Source organism: Haematobia irritans, chromosome 4, assembly GCF_050003625.1.
Source record: "Haematobia irritans isolate KBUSLIRL chromosome 4, ASM5000362v1, whole genome shotgun sequence".
Taxonomy (NCBI): domain Eukaryota; kingdom Metazoa; phylum Arthropoda; class Insecta; order Diptera; family Muscidae; genus Haematobia; species Haematobia irritans.
In genome coordinates this window covers 42,580,557-42,601,419 of record NC_134400.1, presented here as the reverse complement: position 1 = coordinate 42,601,419, position 20,863 = coordinate 42,580,557, and the positions used below count along the sequence as shown (strand labels likewise).

Genomic DNA, 20,863 nt, shown 5'->3' with positions numbered 1-20,863 from the left:
ATATATATATATATATATATATATATATATATATATATATATATATATATATATATATATATATATATATATATATATATATATATATATATATATATATATATATATATATATATATATATATATATATATATATATATATATATATATATATATATATATATATATATATATGTATTGCCCGATTTCGACGAATGGGGTCACGTTGCACTTTTTTTACTAACCGATCGTCGTCAAATTTAGCACAAAATAATCTTCTGTATCACCCTTTAAGTCTGAAAATTTCATCGAAATCGGTTCAGATTTAGATATACGTCCCATATATATGTATCGCCCGATTTTGTCAAATTAGGTCATAAAACCCTTATTTATCAACCGATCTTACTCAAAGTTGGCGAAATGTAATCTTCTATAGCACTAACTATATGTGCAAAAAATCATCGAAATCGGTTCAGATTTAGCTATAGCTCCCATATATGTACCGCCCGATTTTTCTAAATTAAATAAAACTCAATTGAACAAATAATACAATGTTTGTACTATAATTTTCTCGAAGAGGAGCGGAGCGGAGCGTGGAGCGGAGCGGAGCGATTTTTTTTTTCTCGGAGCGGAGCGAGGAGCGGAGCGGTTTTTTTTTCTCCGGAGCGGGAGCGGAGCGGAGCGAAAAAAATGGACCGCTCCGGATCCCTGGTTTAAATTTAGAAAAAATTTATTTTTTATTTAAAACAGTGATGTCAAAATGACACTGGCTAAAAAATCACCCTTTACTTGTTTTTCTTAATACCATAGCACCATTAATATTCGACCAACGTTGTCCCAATATGACAATCTTGCAATGCATTTAATCGTTGATGCTCTTACACAGCCATATTGATAAACAAAAATCGCTGGCATTACCTTTGGCCAACAGGTAAATATACAAGTAAAGGGTGATTTGTTAAGAGCTTGATAACTTTTTTTTTTTAAAAACGCATACAATTTGCAAAATCTCATCGGTTCTTTATTTGAAACGTTAGATTGGTCCATGACATTTACTTTTTGAAGATAATTTCATTTAAATGTTGACCGCGGCTGCGTCTTAGGTTGTCCATTCGGAAAGTCCAATTTTGGGCAACTTTTTCGAGCATTTCGGCCGGAATAGCCCGAATTTCTTCGGAAATGTTGTCTTCCAAAGCTGGAATAGTTGCTGGCTTATTTCTGTAGACTTTAGACTTGACGTAGCCCCACAAAAAATAGTCTAAAGGCGTCAAATCGCATGATCTTGGTGGCCAACTTACCGGTCCATTTCTTGAGATGAATTGTTCTCCGAAGTTTTCCCTCAAAATGGCCATAGAATCGCGAGCTGTGTGGCATGTAGCGCCATCTTGTTGAAACCACATGTCAACCAAGTTCAGTTCTTCCATTTTTGGCAACAAAAAGTTTGTTAGCATCGAACGATAGCGATCGCCATTCACCGTAACGTTGCGTCCAACAGCATCTTTGAAAAAATACGGTCCAATGATTCCACCAGCGTACAAACCACACCAAACAGTGCATTTTTCGGGATGCATGGGCAGTTCTTGAACGGCTTCTGGTTGCTCTTCACTCCAAATGCGGCAATTTTGCTTATTTACGTAGCCATTCAACCAGAAATGAGCCTCATCGCTGAACAAAATTTGTCGATAAAAAAGCGGATTTTCTGCCACTGATTTTGGTAATAAAATTCAATGATTTGCAAGCGTTGCTCGTTAGTAAGTCTATTCATGATGAAATGTCAAAGCATACTGAGCATCTTTCTCTTTGACACCATGTCTGAAATCCCACGTGATCTGTCAAATACTAATGCATGAAAATCCTAACCTCAAAAGAATCACCCTTTAGTAGTAGATGGTAAACAAACGGACGGACGGGCGCACGAACACGCAACATAATAGGCCGGCATTGTGGTCTAAACCTGATTCCCGCTTAAAAAAATGCTAAGGGGTAAACAAAGATGACTCATCTTTAAGCCTTTACGCATGCTCACAAGTGCGCCATTAAATTCTAATGTCAACTTTCCAAGAGTGCAAGAATGTGGATGGATGGATAGTTGAAGAGAAATGAATGCAACCGCTGTTCAGTATGACCATCATCATAGGAAGGGGGGGAGATACAACACCGTGAAACCAGCGCATGATTGGAAAATTTATCAATTCGATAATGATAGAAGACGTTAGATATCCAAAATTAATCCAATCTCCTTAGATGACATTGAAACGCCCTTTGGAGAGTGATATGGAATTTTCGCAGAAACGACCGTAATAGCCCTTTCGCAATATGACGTAAATCTACACCCAAAGAAAAACTACTTTCCTTCGGAACGAAATTTTAGACAAACGAAATTCCCCTTTCGTGTACAGTATTTTTGTTTAGAGAAATTTTGTCTCTAAAATTTTTCAATTTACTTTGAAAGTTTTTTTTTGCGTCAAAAGAAAACTTTGCTTATCTTAAATTTCGTTCTTCAGAAAAAAAGAAAATTCTTCTTTCAGTTTGCTCAAAGATTTCGATTGTATTCAGTAGATTTACAACGGGGAAGTCAGCTGTCTCCCAGAGGATTTCAATAAAATCTCGTTAAAAATCCTAGCATTATAAAATCTACCAATGTATCTAGAAAAGAGTTTGATGCGTTTTATGGACGAATCGTAAGTATGTAAATATAACCATAGCGATAGACGATAGGCGAACCATGACGGTTAGTGGCGTGTCGCCAAATTATCTAAAAATCTATTCTAATCACGGTTACCACACTTGGTAAAATTCTTTCAAAAATGGTAGAATTTTGACAAAATATACTACAGAAATAAAATTTTGAAAGAATTTTCTATAGAAAAAAAATTTTGGAGAAAATTTTCTATAGAAATAATATTTTGACAAAAATTTCTATATAAAAATAAAATTTTGTTTTTTATTGTTGGTTTGTTCTTCAATCATATTTGTTGTTTTGATCTCAGCTTCGAACCATTGCGTTGACTAAACTACAAGAGTAGCTCAACCAACAGAGGAAAAGAATGTTTGTCAAATTTATTTGGGCAAAGCCCTACACGCAAAGAAAAAAAAACGTTTGGAAAACGTGTACCGAAAACGTTTTTTTTTTGTTAGAGTTTTTCGAATTGCTTCGACAATTTTAAACTTTTATCACCAAAAAAAATCGTTTGTTACAAAATTTTTATTTTTTCAATAAAAAAAAGTTATTTTTGAAACAACAACACAGTCCATTTCGTTTATATCAAACACTGTTCTTTTCTGACTTTAGGTCTTTAGTAAGACAAATTTTACAGTTCAAAATTTAATATACTACAATGTAATGTTGAAAATTTTTTCGGAAACTTCCGAACATATCTGGAATATATGTAAAAAAAAACAAGTATATACGGCCGTAAGTTCGGCCAGGCCGAAGCTTATGTACCCTCCATCATGGATTGCGTAGAAACTTCGTCTAAACACTGCCATACACAATCGAATTACTTAAGTTGCGGTAACGCTTGCCGATGGCAAGGTATCTTAAAACCTCCTAACACTAAATTGTATGTAAGTCCATACGTGGTATATATTAAATCAAAAAAGATCGATCCAATACGTATATAATTCAGTTTGACAAAGTAGACATAAAATTTTGACAAAATTTTCTACAGAAATAAAATTTTAACAAAATTTTCCATAGAAATAAAATTTTCACAAAATTTTCTATAGAAATAAAAATTTTGAGAAAATATTCTATAGAAAGAAAATTTTGACAAAAATTTCTAAAGAAATAAAATTTTAACAAAATTTTCTATAGAAATAAACTTTTGACTAAATTTTCTATAGAAATAAAATCTTGGTAGATTATTTGTGGCTCGAGTGGAAACCATGATTATGAACCGAATAAAATTTGAACAAAATTTTCTCTAGAAATAACATTTTGACAAAACTTTCTATAGAAATAAAATTTTGAAAAAATTTTTTATAGAAATAAAACTTTGGTAGATTATTTTTGGCTCTAGTGGCAACCATGATTATGAACCGATATGGACCAATTTTTGTGTAATTGGACCAATTTTGATATGGTTGTTAGCGACCATATACTAACACCACGTTCCTAATTTGAACCGGATCGGATGAATTTTGCTCCTCCAAGAGGCTCCGGAGGTCAAATCTGGAGAACGTTTTATATGGGGGCTATATATAACTATGGACCGATATGGACCAATTCTGGCACGGTTGTTAAATATCATATACTAACACCATGTTCCAAATTACAACCGGCTTGGATGAAATTTGCTTCTCTTGGAAACTTCGCAAGCCAAATCTGGGGATCGGTTTATATGGGGGCTATATATAATTATGAACCGATGTGGACCAATTTTTGCATGGTTGTTAGAGACCATATACCAACATCATGTACCAAATTTCAGCAGGATCGGATGAAATTTGCTTCTCTTTGAGGCTCCGCAAGCCAAATCTGGGGATCGGTTTATATGTGGGTTATATATAATTATGGACCGATGTGGACCAATTTTTGCATGGTTGTTAGAGACCATATACCAACACCATATACAAAATTTCAGCCGGATCGGATGAAATATGCTTCTGTTAGAGGCTCCACAAGCCAAATCTGAGGGTCCCTTTATATGGGGGCTATACGTAAAAGTGGACCGATATGGCCCATTTTCAATACCATCCAACCTACATCGATAACAACAACTTGTGCCAAGTTTCAAGTCGATAGCTTGTTTCGTTCGAAAGTTAGCGTGATTTCAACAGACGGACGGACGGACGGACGGACATGCTTAGATCGACTCAGAATTTCACCACGACCCAGAATATATATACTTTATGGGGTCCTAGAGCAATATTTCGATGTGTTACAAACGGAATGACAAAGTTAATATACCCCCATCCTATGATGGAGGGTATAAAAACTTTGGTCGAAGCAGGGATCGAACCCACGACCCTTGGCATGCAAGTCGGACGTAGCAACCACTGCTCCACGGTGCCAAACTAAATATTTGTTTCTGTTGAATAAACTTTGTTTATTCGGTTCGTAGGCGCCGCAAGCTATGCTATATAAATATAACTTATATGGATATTTATCTATTGATGACCATAACAGGTACATAGCTCAGTAACTAGTGTGTTGGCTTACAAAGTGCATGGGCCGCGGTTCGATTCTCCGTCCAGGCGAAAGGTAAAAAATTTTAAAAATTTATAAAATCGTATAATTTCTTCTACATTGTTGGTATTACAGGAAAAGGTGTAAAGAACTAAAAAACCTCGTGGGTGTGAGAAAGATGTGAGGGAATGCATTTAGCAAGAAAACAATGTTTTTTTTTGAGTTTGTCTTTATGAAATTGTTTTTACATCCTGGAAAAGAATAAACGTTTATCACAAAAAGTATATACTTTTCTTCTTCCTTACAGCGAAAAGCAAATGAGAAACGAACTTTGTTTATCTAAAATTTCGTTTGGGAGGAAAGAATTATTTTTTTGGTTGGATGGTCGCACGTTCCGGAATTACCTCATCAGTATCAGAATAAATTCGGGTAGTTCACTAAACCCAAAGTGAACTACACCTGAACCTTCCGAAAAAAAGTTTTATGATTTTTGCCTAAATAAATCTGTGAACAAACATCTCTTTTTTCCTTTACCAATGTCAAATCATCGATTTTAGTGCAGTTGGCTGGGTTTATCTTGCTTCCTCTTACTTCATTCGTTTTGTTTTTTTTTTATTGTTGGTTTGTTCTTCAATCATATTTGTTGTTTTTATCTCAGCTTAAATTTTGACAAAATTTTCTATAGAAATAAAATTTTGACAAAATTTTGTATAGAAATAAAATTTTGACAAAATTTTCTGTAGGATTAAAATTTTGACAAAAACTTCTATAGAAATAAAATTTTGGCAAAGTTTTCTATAGAAATAAAATTTTGACAAAATTTTCTATAGAAATACAATTTTTTATAGAAATTAAATTTTCACAAAATATTCTATAGAAATAAAGTTTTGAGAAAATTTTCGATAGAATTAAAATTTTAACAAAATTTTCTATAGAAATAAAAATTTGACAAAGTTTTCTATAGAAATAAAATTTTAACAAAATTTTCTATAGAAATAGATGGGTTTATCTGGCTTCCTCTTACTTCATTCGTCTTGTTTTTTATTATTGGCTTGTTTTTCAATAATATTTTTTGTTTTTATCTCAACTTAAATTTTGACAAAATTTTCTATAGAAATAAAATGTTGACAAAATTTTCTATAGAAATAAAATTTTGACAAAATTTTCTATAGAAATAAAATTTTGAAAAATTTTTCCATATAAATAAACTTTTGACAAAATTTTCTATAGGATTAAAATTTTTTTATAGAAATAAAATTATGACAAAAACTTTTATAGAAATAAATTTGTGACAAAAATTTCTATAGAAATAAATTTTTGACAAAATGTTCTATAGAAAACAAATTTTGACAAAATCTTCTATAGAAATAAAATTTTGACAGAATTTTATATAGAAATACAATTTTGGCAACATTTTCTATAGAAATTAAATTTTCACAAAATATTCTATAGAAATTAAATTTTGAGAAAATTTTCGATAGAATTAAAATTTTGAAAAAATTTTTTATAGAAAAAAAAATTTGACAATGTTTTCTATAGAAATAAAATTTTGACAAAGATTTCTATAGAAATAAAATTTTGACAGAATTTTATATAGAAATACAATTTTGGCAAAATTTTCTATAGAAATTAAATTTTCACAAAATATTCTATGGAAATGAAATTTTGAGAAAATTTTCGATAGAATTAAAACTTTGAAAAAAATTTTTATAGAAATAAAAATTGACAATGTTTTCTGTAGAAATAAAATTTTGACAAAGTTTTCTATAGAAATAAAAATTTTGCCAAAATTTTCTATAGAAATAAAATTTTGACAAAATTTTATATTAAAATAAAGTTTTGATAAAATTTTCTATAGAAATAAAGTTTTGACAAAAATTTCTATAGAAATAAAGTTTTCACAAAATTTTCTATGGAAATAAAATTTTGACAAAATTTTCTATAGAAAAAAATTTTGAGAAAATTTTTTATAGAATTAAAATTTTGACTAAATTTTCTATAGAAATAAAATTTTGAATTTTCAATCCATTTTAAAAGTGAAATAAAGAAATGTGATTTTTAAAATATTCAAAACGTGAACTCACAAATTGGTGACCCCTACTCAGGGGATTCATTAATAAATCTAGGGTTTTCATCAAATATGGGTTTCAATTACCTGTATTAGTAATCCTTTATTAATGCATGAATACGTAAGTATATTTAATTCTTTATTTTTTTATATTTATTTATTTATTATTATTTTTTTTTGTCATTCTAGTGTCTTAATTTTCTTTTCTTATTTTCTATGTTAAAATAATAGATAAAGACAATGGGTAAACATATCATTTATTTTATATATGAAAATTAAAAATTGCATTTGATGCTGATTGAAAATGAATAAGTCAATTAAATGTTGCCAACTTAAATTAAGTTTGGAGATTAAATTATATTTTGAAATATTATTTCTCAAAATTATTACAGTTCTAGTCTTAACCTATATTGAAATAATAAAAAAATTGAAATAAAAAGTAGAATAAAAATAAATAAATTATTAGCAATTGCTTTGATGTTTATAACGATAATTATCTTAAAATCTAAAAATTAAAACAAACATAGACATATTATGCAATATAATCAACGATGGATATTAGTTCAGATAGATATGGGTAAGATGGTATGATAAAAAAGGAGTTAATAATATACAGTGAAACCTCTCAATCTTGGACATTCTGATAACCGGACACCTCCCAAATATGGATAGTTGTTTGGTGGCGGTTGCTATATAAACAAATTAAAATTAACCTCTCGTAACTGGACACCTCCCAAATGTGGACAAAATTTAGGAGACCGTGGATGTCCACCTCTCAGAGGTTTCACTGTAATTTATTTAGAAGTTTGATGACCTCAAGAATCCCTCAGTGAATATCATGCAAAGTGGAAAACAGGAGAGAAAAAACGTTAAAAAATTCTTATGTTTTTATCTTACCATTCACATGAAAACGTGATAATTTATCTACTTCAAAATTAATTATTTTAAAAACCAAACCGCGAAAATTTAAAATTTTGATCTTTTTTTAGATAAGACCAAAACTCGCAGCGGAAATACGTTACACCTAGCGGTGTATTGCTAAATTAATTTCTTGGCTGTTGATGAACCAGTGTTGCCACGATTTCCTATATATTTAAACTCATCACTGGTTTGACATATGTTAAATATTTTTACCCATTTTCAAAACATTTACTGACGGTTATGCAAAGAATCATGAAAGGAATGATGGTAAATGCGATTAAATGAACAGAAAAAATGGAATTTATGTAAAAAAAATGTAAATTGTTAGAGTACGAAAGCAGGCAAACAATTTCAGAAGATTAAACAGTCTTGTGATCGTTTTCTCATTCTCCATTTACATATGCCATCAACTGTTTCATTGCCGTGATAAATAATAATTAGAGACTGAGAAACCGACCCATACCAATTGTAGAAATTTTTAATAATAATAGACAAATTTGAAAAATATTAACAGATAAATGTTCAAAGACCGAAATTTGTAAGAGAAGTAAGAAAGACTATAAAAGAAATATATACAAAATACATCCAATACACAAAAACAAATAATTGAGAATAAAACTTACAATTTTTTTCTTCACAATTGAATAGTTTGCTTGCAGTCGTTTCGATTTAAAATCTAAATTCGTGGCAATACAAATATCTTATAAAAATCGTAGAATTTATATAGATATTTGGTAAGCGAATATTTGGCCGATTCAATTATGTCATATGAATGGATATACTCAAGGAAGAAAACTGTGAAAGGAGGGGGAAAAAAAGAAAAATTTGGGATATGAAGAAAGATGAAATTAATTTTGTTAAATTAAAAAACAAAGAAAACAAAAAACTATGCCAAAGCCGTCCTAAAATTTCTGCTATTCCTTATGTAGGCAATACTGCAAAATGGTGAGCGATGGCAACCCTGAAGTCGACTCGAGCTTTTAAACGACGAACAATCTCAATACAAATTTACTTTTCTATTTCATTATTTATATGCTTTTTTCTTTCAATTAAATAAATGGATTACTTTTATTTTTATTCAATTAAAATCACCCCAGTGTCTAAAAGTGGTTTTTCACTAAATTCGTTTCTGCGAAAAAGGAATATCTCATTTTTTTGATTAGTATTTCACCGAAAGATAAACCTTTGGTTAGTACAATTTTGGTATGCATTAAAAAAACCAAGAATGGAATGAGATCTGTGCTGAAATTGACAGAAAAAGTAGGCAATTTTTTCCAATAACTAAATGTCAGCTTCAAAGCTTCATTAAACAAGTTTTAACTGGGGAGAAATATCCAGCAAACGGAGAGAGAGAGAAGTTAAACAATGTGGTATCACAATCGACTGAATAGTCTAAGTGAGCCCAAAGATAATTGAGAAGAAGATGCAGACTTGTCATAGCAAAACTGAAGCACCAGAGGACTCTGCCAACAAAATATCATAAAGTTTGCGTCGACGTGTCTCTCAAATGTACTGCTGTTTGCGTCGGAAAATATCATAACATTTGTGTTTTTCATAAATTTCTGAATAAAAACCCACAAAAGCAGTACCAAAACGATTGTAGAAAATTAAAATAAAACGTATGTGTATTTTAAAGCAAATATTCATTATGGTTTTATGTGAATATTGCCGTCTAAATTTATTCTTGGGCAGAGCTGCTTTGGAAAAAATGGACAAATAAAACTATTTTTTTCTCATAGCCCTCTACACCTTGACATTTGTCTTCTCTTGATAAGAGCACAATGCTCAATCTTGTTATACTCAATTATCTTTGGTGAGCCTTATACAGTGTTGCCATGTTGGGGGTTTTCCCCCCAAATTTAGGGGTTTTTTTACACGTTTAGGGGGATTTTTAGGGGTAATATTTATTTGGGGGGATTTTTGGGGGTAAAAATATATCTTAGACCTTATAAAGTGGAGCAATTCTCAATCAAATGTGGAACAATTCTGGCTTGAATTTTCAGAAAAAAATAAGGGAAGTCAACCCATATTTCTAAATACAAGGAAGTATACAATGACATTCTTGTTTAAACGCATCTGTTGCAGGGGCATTTTTAATATTTGATACTATTAAAAACAAGGTTAGGTTAGGTGGCTGCCCGATGTATCAGGATCACATAGACTCACTTAGGGACCTCATTTTTATAGCCGAGTCCGAACGGCGTTTCACAATGCAGTGCAACCACTTAGAGAAGCTTTGAAAACCTCAGAAATGTCACCAGCATTAATGAGGTGGGATAATCCACCGCTGAAAAACTTTTTGGTGTTCGGTCGAAGCAGGAATCGAACCCGAATTTGTGACAAGTGGTGTAATGATTTTATCTAATGATTTTTATTTACTTCGAAAGAAAATTTTTAGCAATAAAAAACTTATTTTGTCTAAAATTTTGTTCCTCAGAAAAAAATCTTCTTTCAGTTTATATATTTGTGTTAAATTTAATTTTTAAAGTGTATCACTACAGGAATTTTTTACGAAATTTTGGGTCTCTTTTTGTACTATTTACATACTTAAAATTTTTGGGGGTTTTTGAAAAAAGTCTAGACCAATTTAGGGGTTTTTTTCTTAAGATTTGGGGGGAAGAATCAAAAAATACCTGGCAACACTGGCCTTATACATCGGGCTGCCACCTAACCTAACCTATCCAGCAAACGGATGCCAGATGTCAAATTTAATATATCTCTCTCTTCGGCTCTCTTTTGCTAGCTTCATAGATCATAGATTTGTAAGTGTATACGAGGGCGGTTCGGAAATTTCTTAGCCTATCAATGAAAGAGAATAGTTAGTTTTTCAAAAATATTTTTATTTTTTAATATAATCTCCTGAAACTTCAATACCATTAGTCCAACGCTTTTCTAGCAATTCTATCCCTTGATTAAAATAGTTTTCCTCAAGGTCTTCAAAATAGTGGTTTACAACTGTAATTGCATCTTCATTTGAGGTAAAACGCTTGCCAGCAAAGAATTTTTTTAGATTTGGGAACAAGTAAAAGTCACTGGGAGCTAGGTTAGGTTAGGTTAGGTTATGTGGCAGCCCGATGTATCAGGCTCACTTTGACTATTCAGTCCATTGTGATACCACAGTGGTGAACTTCTCTCTTATCACTGAGTGCTGCCCGATTCCATGTTAAGCTCAATGACAAGGGACCTCCTTTTTATAGCCGAGTCCGAACGGCGTTCCACATTCCAGTGAAACCACTTAGAGAAGTTTTGAAACCCTCAGAAATGTCACCAGCATTACTGAGGTGGGATAATCCACCGCTGAAAAACTTTTTGGTGTTCGGTCGTAGCAGGAATCGAACCCACGACCTTGTGTATGCAAGGCGGGCATGCTAACCATTGCACCACGGTGGCTCCCTGGCACTGGGAGCTAAATCAGGAGAATAAGGTGGGTGGTCAAGCAACTCGTACTTTAATTCGTTGATTTTAGCCATTGTTAAAACACTCTTGTGCGCTGGTGCGTTGTCTTGATGAACAATTATTTTTTTGTGTTGTAAGCCAGGACTTTTTTTTCTCGAATTTGTACATTTAATTGATCCAAAAGGTTGCAGTAGTACTCGGAATTTATTGTTTTACCCTTTTGCAGATAGTCAATCAATAAAATACCTTTGAAGTCCCAAACACCCGTAACCATAACCTTACCAGCCGATTGAATTGTTTTTGCCATCTTTGGGGCACTTCCTCCAGCTTCAGTCCACTGTCTGGATTGTTCTTTTGTCTCTGGAGTATAGTGGTGGATCCATGTCTCATCAACAGTTATGAAACGACGCTTAAAATCCATTTTATTTCGTTTAAAACGATCCAAACAAGCCTGAGAAATGTTCATTCTTATGCGTTTTTGATCGACTGTTAACAAATGCGGCACCCATCTTGCGGAAAGCTTTTTCATCTGTAGTTCTTCATGCAAAATTAAATGGACTCGATCATTTGAGATGCCCATGATATTAGCAATTTCACGCACTTCTATTCGCGGATCATTGAATACCATATCATGCACTTTGGCTACAATTTCTGTTGTTGTTGCTGTTTTTGGACGTCCACTACATGGTTCATCTTCAATGCTTGTACGACCACGTTTAAATTCAGTAACCCAATTTTTTACTGTTGCATATGAAGGAGCACTTTCACCTAACACATTCACCATATCATTATGAATTTCTTGTCCCGATAAACCTTTTTTTATGTAAATATTTAATGACAGCACGCATTTTTAATTTTCCCATTGTAAAAAAATTGCGGATGCGTCTTTTTTGAAGGTGTTGAAGGTGTTGCCAGATCGAAACAATTTAACATGTGTTCATAACAGAGATGGAAGTTTCCAAAACACTAAAGTTTTTTTTGTGCTAGGCTAAGAAGTTTCCGAACTGCCCTCGTAAAAGAATATTTTTGGTGAATAAATTAGTATAAAAAATAATCAACGAGTTTTTATCCATCGCAAACACTTGGTCTTTCGTAAACATTTAAGCTCCCCCACCATGGGTAAGAAGCTTAATTAAAATCAGGGACCAAATCACCGCAGTCGAAACCGAGTACTTCGGCATCGTTATGTAGTTTACGCGGATCACCGCAGTCGTTATCGAATTGTTTTTACTCGAAGTTGTACACATTAGGTAGTGTTTGAATTTCTCAAACATCACTTGTCTTACATTTTTGGTCCATTTAACATTTAGAAAACATATGCACTAACTTATAATACCCTGTTCCACAGTGTGGATCAGGGTATAAAAACCAGCTGAAGAAATTCTACAACGTACTACAACAAAAAATAAAAGAAAGCGACAACGAGAAGAACGATCTAGCCAACTACAAAGCGGAAAGAGGAACGGGGAAGAAAAATCACAAATAAAATGACGAATCAGGAGACCCGAAAAAAACAAGCGACGACGACAAGTACTAGCCAGGAGACAAGACTACGATATAACGATAACGGAAAGAAGAAGTTACGATAAAAGGCCTAGCCGTGAAGAATTGTATAACGCACAAAAAACAATCCTCAACGAATTACGAGAAATGCTTAACACAGCTGAAGGAAGAGGTTACCGTATGCAGATGATACCAGGCACGATCAAAACGGTAGAGGAGCTTTGGAGTAAATTCCAAGCGAATGATGAATCACTCCGAAAAAAGGGTGAATGCGAAAACGACCAATATTTCATGTTGAAGGGGTTCAACAACACGCAGAAACTGAAGGAGAAATTACTGATGCTGTTAGACAATGGTAAATGGGAAGAGAACGTAGATGTAGGTAAAAGCCAACACCAGACGTGACATTCATACGGACATGGTGAAAGAAGGAAAGGTCAACGATTTTACCGAAGATCAATGGGAGCAATGGGCAGTCTCTGATTTGAACGAGAAGCAGGGGAGAATAATGAAAATATCTATGTCGATAGAGCCAACAGAGAAAAAGTCCATCAAGTTGGAAAAAATAAGAATTCCTAAATATAGTGGACGCCTGGAAGACTGGAATACGTTCTATGGACTATTCCGGACTCTAATACACGAAGATGGGAGTTCATCTGATGAAGAGAAACTCTTTCGTTTGAAAACTGCATTGAAAGGAGAGCTGATCCAAAGCATGCCGTTATCTAGTACCGAATACGAAACAACTTTAGAAACGTGGCGACAGATACCGCAAAAGAAAGCATTATTTAGACAAGCTGCTAGACAAACCGGACATAAATTCATCATCAACGTCGAGTATTAATCTATTGAGTGCATTGAAGGCATCAAAGTCATGAATATAGGCGATTCTTGTACATATTATTTTTAGAAAGTTGGATTTGGAAACACACTGAAATTCAAGCAATCGATGAAACACTGAAATTCCTGGAGCAACGATATCAAACGTTGAAATCAGTTTGGATAATGGAGGAAAATCAACCGGCCATTTATATATATATATATATATATATATATATATATATATATATATATATATATATATATATATATATATATATATATATATATATATATATATATATATATATATATATATATATATATATATATATATATATATATATATATATATATATATATATATATATATATATTTATAAGTTAACTAACATTGCGTCTACGATAATGTTGAAAAATGAAAAGTAATGGTGGTAGATATTAAGCATTCAGTTTAAGTCCTGCATTGTAAAACATAAGTTGAAAAATGAATAATAAATAGAATTATATTTTTTTAAACTAAAAACGACCGAATGTTATAATTGGGGGCTCAACCGGGATGGCCCATAGGATAGTATGTCCTAAAAAAACAAGTAAGGACTTCGGTGGTGATTTCCAAGTGCTAAAGTAATAAAAAGTATCCTTTAAAGAGGAAAAAAATTTTAATAAGTATTCTCCACAGGAGAAGAAAAAAAAACTCTAAGTGCAGTGAATTATGTTTATAAAAAAGTATCCTTTAAAAACAAAAAGAGAAAAAATTTAATAAGCGAATTATTTTTATAAAAAAGTATCCTTTAAAAACAAAAATGAGAAAAAAATAAAAAAGGGTATTCTCTCCAAGAGAAGAAAAACTAAGACAGTGAGGTGAATCACTAATAAATTGAATAAAATTTCTACAAATTAATGACTGTGCCAAAGAATCTCACAAGATGAAACATTGAAAATTAAATTTAAAATTACAAGAAGTACTGTACTATGAAACCTTAAAATTAAATCTTCAAGAAATACTTTGCCTAAGAGAAGAAAACCAAGACGACAACATCATCAGCAGCCAAGACGACAACACCATCAACATCCACCAAGACGACGTCATCATTACCACCTACAACTAGTAAGAATTTTATCATTTATATTAATATTATTCTACTAAGTTATTTAGACCTTTTAAAATCTTTTTATAGAAAAATACAGATTTTTTTGAAAGTTTTAAATATTAAAATATTGATTTTATTAAACTATATAATCTTTGAATTTGCGCGAAATTATGTTAAATAAATGTTAAGCCATATTCTTTTATAGAATATATTGGTATTGAATATAAAACTTTCTGTCGATCAAATCGTTGCGAATAAAAAGAGTTTAATTTGTTGAAAAATGTCCAAAACTGGATTCAGAAATTGATAATTTATCACAATTATTCGGTTCATTAAGCACCCGTACCATGGCGACAACAGAAGAAGTAAATGCTTTAATCAAGGCACAAACAAGTCCTTTGTTTGCCAAAATTGAGGAGTTGAGTAAATGTTTAGGGCAACTAACATCGTCCGATATAGCTAGTGAGTTTCAAGAGGAAAAAATTAACAATGTGATCCGTTGTGACGAACCATTAGATGTCGTAAAGTCTATGCCGACATTTGACGGTAAACATTCGTATGTTAGCTGGCGTGAGGCCGCAACTCATTCTATGAATTTGTACACAAGAGGTAGTAAACGGTACTATTCTGCCTTGACAATACTTCGAAATAAGATAATAGATAAAGCTAACGACACACTGACAAATCACGGGACTGTACTGAATTTTGACGCAATCATTAGCCGACTAGATTTCGCATACGCAGATAAAAGACCCTTGCATCTTATTGAACAAGAACTCAGTATCATGAGACAGGGACAACAATCACTAATAACTTACTATAATGAAGTAAATAAAAAATTAACTGACTTGATTAACAAAACGATAATGACCCACGGAACGAACTCTGAACTAACTAGGGAACTGAACAACAGGAACAGACAATACGCGCTCAGGGTATTTGAATTCTCCCTTAAATGATATTTTATTTTCAGTCTCACCGAATAGTTTGCCTGATGCATTGGCAAAAGCTCAGGAACTAGAAGCTAATAAAACTCGTGCAAATTTCGCACTTCAGTTCAGTAAACCCCATTTTAACCATTTTAAGACACAAAATAATTTACGTTTTCCGAATCATGGTCGGAAGGATCAAAATTTTAAATTTAACAATCGCCTCTAAAAATTATATTAAGCCATTGAAGGAATTGAAAGGTGTCATTAGCGTGAATAGACCTTTTAACGTGAAATCAATTCATGGGTTTAATAAAATTGATAAAAAGTGTTTGATTAATATTTTTAGTAGGAAAGCGATTTTCTTTTTATTGCCGAACTTGATAACCTTTGATGGGATAATTGGACTCGACCTACTAAAACAAAATGACGGTGTACTCGACCTGAAAAACAAACAATTAATTACTGCTAGTGGTTCAGAAGCTATCAAATTTTTTAAGTGTTCAAACGTAAATTTTACAAACGTCGAAGACGGTGCCCCAAGTTGTCCAAGAAAAATTTAGGGGAATGTTGGAAGGCCGAATGGGAGTTTTCGCGGAACCAGACGAGACTCTTCCATATAATACCAATATCATAGCTACTATTCGTACAGAAAATGAAGAACCAATATATTCAAAATTGTATCCATACCCAATGGGGGTATCGGATTTTGTACATTGGGAAACACAAGATATGTTAAGAGCCGGTATAATTCGACCCTCTCGGTCACCTTATAACAATCCCGTATGGGTTGTAGATAAAAAAGGGACTGATGAACAGGGCAATACAAAAAAACGATTGGTTATAGACTTTAGAAAGCTCAATCAAAAGACAATAGACGACAAATATCCCATTCCCAATGTTGTTTTCATTTTGGCAAACTTAGGAAAGGCAAAATACTTTACTACATTGGATTTAAAGTCAGGTTTTCATCAAATATTGCTCTCTGAAAATGACAGGGAAAAAACAGCCTTCTCAGTGGGAAATGCAAAGTATGGATTTTGCAGACTTGCTTTTGGGTTGAAGAATGCACCCAGTATTTTTCAAAGAACAATCGACGATGTGCTCAGGGAACAGATAGGGAAATCATGTTACGTTTACGTCGATGACGTAATTATATTTTCGGAAAACATGAATGACCACATAAAACATATAGCATGGATTCTGGATAAGTTGTATGAAGCCAATATGAGGGTATCGCGGGAAAAATCAAAATTTTTCAAGGAAAGCGTTGAATATTTAGGGTTCTTCACGTGGAGGCATAAGAACATGCCCTGATAAGGTAAAAGCCATTCGTAACTATGAGTTACCCACTACGTTATTCAAGGTCAGGTCATTCCTTGGACTAGTAAGCTATTATAGGTGTTTCATTAAGGACTTTGCTTCTATAGCAAAGCCTATAACTGATACCCTGAAAGGCGAAAATGGCAAGGCAAGCGCTGGGCAATCAAAAAAAATACAGATCAAGTTTGACGAAAATCAGCGTCAGGCTTTCGAAAAACTTAAGGAAGTACTTTCATCTGAGAATGTGATGTTACAATACCCAGATTACAAAAAACCATTTGACTTGACAACGGATGCTTCGTCCGCAGGTTTAGGTGCAGTCTTGTCGCAAGGCGGAAAATCGATAACCATGAATTCAAGGGCTCTAAAAGATCGGGAATTAACTTTTGCAACCAACGAAAGAGAGCTATTGGCCATAGTTTGGGTCCTAAAGAATCTCAGAAATTATCTATATGGCGTAAAAAATTTGAATATTTTCACGAATCACCAGCCTCTGACATTTGCCGTCTCGGATCGCAATCCGAACGCTAAAATTAAACGTTGGAAGGTTTTCATTGACGAGCACAATGCAAACATTTTTTACAAACCCGGAAAAGAAAACTACGTAGCTGACGCGTTGTCCCGACGGCATATTAATGCCTTAGAAGAGGACACACAGTCAGATATTGCTACGGTGCACAGTGAATTGTCGCTCACTTACACAATTGAAAAGACAGACAAACCTGTAAATTGTTTTCGGAACCAAATAGTAATAGAAAAAAGCGGAAGTGACACGGTAAGAACTATCATTATGTGCGGAAACAAAACTAGACATCTCGTGTATTTCTCAGATAGAGAGGCACTTATTCAAAGAGTATCTGATGTTATCAAAATCGATGTAGTCAATGCGATTTTTTGTGATTTGTCAATACTGGCACTCATTCAACACAAATTGGTAGAAGCGTTCCCGGCAACTACATTCCGTTACACCGACCGCATGGTAACTGATATTTTCGACAGAAACGAACAAAAAGAAATTACAGTCCTGGAACACAATAGAGCACATAGAACCGCACAAGAAAATGTAAAACAAATTCTGCAGGACTATTTTTTTCCCAAAAATGACTACCATTGCAAATGAGGTCGTTTCAAACTGTAAAATATGTCAAAAAGCAAAATATGATCGACACCCGCAGAAGCAAATTCTTGGTAAAACGCCCATTCTTTCATACACGGGTGAAATATTGCATATTGATATATTTTCAACTGACAAGAAATACTTTCTCACCTGTATAGATAAATTCTCAAAATTTGCTATCGTCCAAAACATCGCTTCTAGAACAATAATAGACGTGAAAGTTGCCATCTTACAACTTATGAATTTCTACTCGAGAACAAAGACAATATATTGTGACAATGAACCATCTATTAATTCGGAAACGATCAAATCACTTTTACAAAACCAGTTCAATGCACAAATTTCTAATGCTCCACCCCTTCATAGTTGCTCAAATGGACAGGTAGAGAGATTTCACGGCACCTTGGTAGAAATCGCACGATGTCTCAAGATCGAAAGAAACATAGAAGGCACAGTGGAATTAATATTTCTTGCAGCCATAGAATATAACAGAACTATCCATTCAGTAACAGATAAACGACCCATTGATATAATTCATCCGTTAACCACTGAACTAAATACAGAAATTAAGGAAAAATTACAAATGCGCAGAATATTCAGTTGCAAAGGCTAAACCAGGCACGACAAAATAGAATTTTCAATGTAGGTGACAAAGTCCTCGTGAGGTCAAATAAGAGATTGGGAAATAAAATTACGAGCCTGTATACAGAAGAAACAGTTGAAGCAGACTTGGGACCACAGTCTTAATAAAAGGGAGGGTGGTCCATAAAGATAATTTGAGGTAATTAACATTAAGTTCATTTTATTTTCTTTTCATTAGGATCTTGACAATGCTCTTTCTCGCCGTGTCTACATCGGCGAAAATGACAGACTACACAAACTCGAACTACATACCAATTATGGACGGATATGCCGTAATTTGGGAGGATTTCGAATACCTTAAACACTCAACAAATTTAACTATGTATTCAGAGATTATAAAAGCAACAGAAGAAATGAGAAGTAATTTTCCCAGGTCACACATGAAGCAGCTATTAGATTCAGATGTACGACACATGTGGACCCTCTTGGAAACAATCAATATTCATCATAGGCATGCTAGAAGCCTAAATTTTCTGGGTACCGCGTTAAAGGTCGTTGCCAGACTTTGGCGACTTTGAGAAATTAAAATTTACTCAGAAAGAGCTCATAGAATCAGAACACAGGCAGATAACAATTAACACTAAAACACAAGAAAAAATAAACGAATTAACGGAAACAATAAATAATTTTTTAAGAAATGAAAAAAAAAAACAAAACAGATTGATACGGAATATTTATATGAAAACCTGCTTGCAAGAAATAGAATCGTTATCCTTGAGCTTGAAAATCTAATTTTATCGGTCACTCTTTCAAAATTGGGAATTATTAATCCCGCAATTTTAGACTCCAACGATTTGGAAAACATCAATGAACGCTCTACTAATATAACTGTCACTGACCTTATGGAAGTGGCTAATATTAAAGTTTTGTTAAACAAAAATTTTTTACATTTTATAATCAAATATCCTAAGATTACGTTAGTTTGTAAAAGAATAACCCTGCACCCAGTTGAACACAACGGCACTATTCTCAACTTTGCTGAAAACAACAATATAGCTGACTGCGATGATCAAGTAATGCCAATAGTAGACTGCAGCGCTACCCTTACAACAACCTTTTGTAGAAAACTGAATAATACAACCTGCGCACTACAACTTCATTCTGGAGGCATTGCACACTGCACCACTCGCCCAAGTCACCACGAACCGTTAACAATTATTGACGACGGTGTCATCGTAATCAATGATGAAAGGGTTACCGTCAACGGACGACCAGTAAGGTTAGGTTAGGTTAGGTTATGTGGCAGCCCGATGTATCAGGCTCACTTAGACTATTCAGTCCATTGTGATACCACAGTGGCGAACTTCTCTCTTATCACTGAGTGCTGCCCGATTCCATGTTAAACTCAATGACAAGGGACCTCCTTTTTATAGCCGAGTCCGTACGGCGTTCCACATTGCAGTGAAACCACTTAGAGAAGCTTTGAAACCCTCAGAAATGTCACCAGCATTACTGAGGTGGGATAATCCACCGCTGAAAAACTTTTTGGTGTTCGGTCGTAGCAGGAATCGAACCCACGACCTTGTGTATGCAAGGCGGGCATGCTAACCATTGCACCACGGTGGCTCCCGGACGACCAGTAAATGGGACATTCCTCATAACATTCGACGATGAGGTAAAGATTAACGACTCCGTATATCGGAATTTAAGGAGCTACGTTTAAAAATCTCCTGCACCGGCGGTGTCATCGTTCCTTAACATAACGGGTCACGAAGAAATATTGAGCTTGCCGTACTTACAGAAAATTAACATGAACAACTTGGGATATATCGGCGATCTCTGTAAGTATTGGCAGAAACGCCAGAGAACCCGACGACAACATGATATTGCAGTTGTTATTGACCATTTAAAGAAGTCCGGGGACGTCCCTCATTTAAGCGAGGGAGGTGTTAACACAGTCAACCAGAAAGAAGACCAAACTATTCGCGGAATTGCAAATTA

General features: G+C 33.6%; 1 protein-coding gene across 2 annotated transcripts in view; it reads right to left on the bottom strand.

Annotated features, from left to right (window-relative positions):
- Positions 1 to 7,495: 7,495 nt before the first annotated feature.
- The window catches only part of Rnf146 (Ring finger protein 146), a 96,332-nt gene continuing 82,964 nt past the window's right edge, over positions 7,496 to 20,863 (bottom strand). The window contains exons 6-7 of one of the 2 annotated variants that reach the window (XR_012721795.1): positions 8,723 to 8,894; positions 7,496 to 7,583 (exon numbers count right to left, since the gene is read on the bottom strand). Coding sequence is in view for 1 of the 2 variants with exons in the window: in XM_075306343.1 (XP_075162458.1) it covers positions 8,776 to 8,894 (119 nt within the window). In the remaining variant the exon portion in view is untranslated. Of the gene's footprint in view, positions 8,895 to 20,863 lie in introns of both variants that reach the window. The other variant, XM_075306343.1, reaches the window with a different exon arrangement.